Source organism: Gymnoscopelus microlampas (assembly GCF_963454915.1).
Source record: "Gymnoscopelus microlampas genome assembly, chromosome: 20".
Taxonomy (NCBI): domain Eukaryota; kingdom Metazoa; phylum Chordata; class Actinopteri; order Myctophiformes; family Myctophidae; genus Gymnoscopelus; species Gymnoscopelus microlampas.
The window spans coordinates 31978376-31981011 of NC_139957.1; the positions used below are offsets into that span (position 1 = coordinate 31978376).

At 46.2% G+C, this 2636-nt stretch overlaps 1 protein-coding gene across 1 annotated transcript; it reads left to right on the forward strand.

Moving 5' to 3' along the window:
• Positions 1-339: 339 nt before the first annotated feature.
• LOC311036094 (glutamate dehydrogenase 1, mitochondrial-like) lies at positions 340-1833 on the forward strand (the record flags this gene model as incomplete). The annotated part of the gene is made up of 1 exon (XM_084044617.1): positions 340-1833. The coding sequence occupies one exon, from the start codon at positions 340-342 to the stop codon at positions 1831-1833; it is 1494 nt and encodes a 497-aa protein (XP_083900743.1).
• Between the last annotated feature and the right edge of the window lie 803 nt (positions 1834-2636).

The window sequence follows — 2636 nt, forward strand, 5'->3', positions numbered from 1 at the left end:
GCCAGAATATGCAGTGTGATGTAACCTCAATGTGTCATGGCATCAGGTGCAAACAAATATATGGGCATAGACTGATGACATCAGGGGTCTCCATAAATGGGCATAAAAAGGACAAAAAATGACAGATACAGAGATCTCCATATATGGGCATATCAGTTGGATCCGGGGCTAGGTGTGAGGGCCTAGGTTTCTAACGCTGTGTTTGTTGATAGGTTGCCATGGTTACCCAATAAGATGCCATGTGGAACTCATATTTGGTCATGGCTGACACCGTTTCCATTTAGAACATACTCTCAGTTTAGAAATATCCCCTTGATAGCGAGGCAAACTTGCATCAGAATGTACCGGTATTTTGGTAAACTACGCACCCCGGTCGGCTCCCTCCTGGGGGACTCTGCCCTCCCGGCTTCTGTGTCTCCGATGCGTGTTCGTAGTTACAGCCAGGCATTAGACAAAGACATTGATGACAACCCCAACTTTTTCTCAATGGTGGAAGAGTTTTTCGACCGGGGGGCAGCTATAGTTGAGGATAAACTCATCGAAGGCCTCAAGAACAGAGAGTCGATAGAGCACAAGAGACAGCAGGTGCGGGGGATCCTGAAGATCATCAAGCCCTGCAACCATGTCCTGAGTGTCTGCTTCCCCATCAAGAGAGACAATGGGGATTGGGAGGTGGTCGAGGGCTACCGGGCCCAACACAGCCAGCACAGGACACCATGCAAAGGAGGTATCAGGTATAGTGCAGATGTGTCCATTGATGAGGTTAAAGCTCTGGCGTCTCTCATGACTTACAAGTGTGCTGTTGTAGATGTGCCATTCGGTGGAGCAAAAGGTGGAGTTAAAATCAATCCAGAAGATTACTCTGACAATGAGTTGGAGAAGATCACCAGGAGATTCACCCTTGAACTGGCCAAGAAAGGATTTATCGGTCCTGGGGTTGACGTCCCGGCTCCTGACATGGGTACTGGAGAGAAGGTGATGTCTTGGATCGCTGACACCTACGCTACCACCGTGGGATACAATGACATGAATGCCCGTGCCTGTGTGACTGGTAAACCCATCAGTCAGGAAGGAATCCATGGTCGAATCTCTGCCACTGGTTGCGGAGTCTTCCACGGCATTGAGATCTTCATCAATGATGAGTCCTTAATGGGCCTGGTGGGTATGTGTCCTGGCTTCCAGGACAAGACTTTCGTCATCCAGGGTTTTGGTAATGTGGGTCTATACTCCATGCGTTACCTCCATCGTTCTGGAGCTAAGTGTGTCGGTGTGGGAGAGATAGCTGGAAGTATCTGGAATCCTAACGGCATCGACCCCCAAGAGCTGGAAGATTACAAACTGAACAACGGCACCATTGTGGGTTTCCCCAACTCTACTCCATATGAGGGAAGCATCCTGGAGGCTGACTGTGACATCCTCATCCCTGCTGCCAATGAAAAGCAGCTCACCAGGAAAAACGCTCACAAGATCAAGGCCAAGATCATTGCTGAAGGTGCCAATGGTCCAACCACCCCTGAGGCTGACAAAATCTTCGTAGAGAGAAACATCTTGGTGATTCCGGACATGTATCTGAACGCTGGAGGTGTGACGGTGTCCTACTTTGAATGGCTGAAGAACTTAAACCGCGTCAGCTATGGCCGACTCTCTGGTGCCTCGGAGGAGGACATTGTTCAGTCAGGACTGGCCTACACCATGGAACACTCTGGCAGACAAATCATGAATACAGCCACCAAGTATAACCTGGGCTTGGACCTGCGGACAGCTGCATATGGTTTATCAGGAGGCTGGTCTCACAGTCACATAGACACCTGTCTGTCTGTCCCAACCGACTAGCCCTGAAATACTGTCATACCATGACAGTCATGGAGCCCAGAGTTCCTGATTTTTTATTTTCTTTTACATTGCCAACTCTCACATGTACATAAACGTTCAGGTTTCAAACATAAAGTGCTTACCCAAGTGCCACGGATGTTACAAGGCGATCCGTACCACGATAAGTACCCGTATCTCCCGTATTGTTAAATAAAAAGCATTTTAATGCCATCGCCGGCCATTTTCTTTCTTCTTTTTTTTAAGAAATATATTAGTGTAATACACCTATCAACCATTAGTGTCGCACAGTTGAAAGCAACGGACGAAATTTGGAGAAAATGGCTGGCGATCGGATTAAAATACTTTTTATTGAACAATACGGGAGATACAGTAAGTTTATCGTGGTACGGATCACCTTGTAACATCCGTGGCATTTGGTTAAGCACTTTATATTTGAAATATGAACGTTTATGTAGATGTGAGAGTTTGCAATGTAACATTTCACTTAATTTAATGTAAATTGAAAAACAAAACCATAGCTACACATCGGACCATTATTGATTGACGCATGATTGCCATTGCTGACAGGTGGTGCAAACAAACCTGGTCGACTATGCTCTGTTAACATGCAGTGTATTGTGATATCGCGCTGCTAAAGTTATTTAAGACGTCTGAAACAGTGAAACCAAGGACAAACGGTCAAAAAGACATTCTAATGACTTTAACAAACCAAAGAACGAAGAACCTCTTTTCCACAACAAGCGGCCAATGAGGTATTCTGTTCTGATCTCACTTTGATTTGCCGCTGTGTTTGATCATCATAT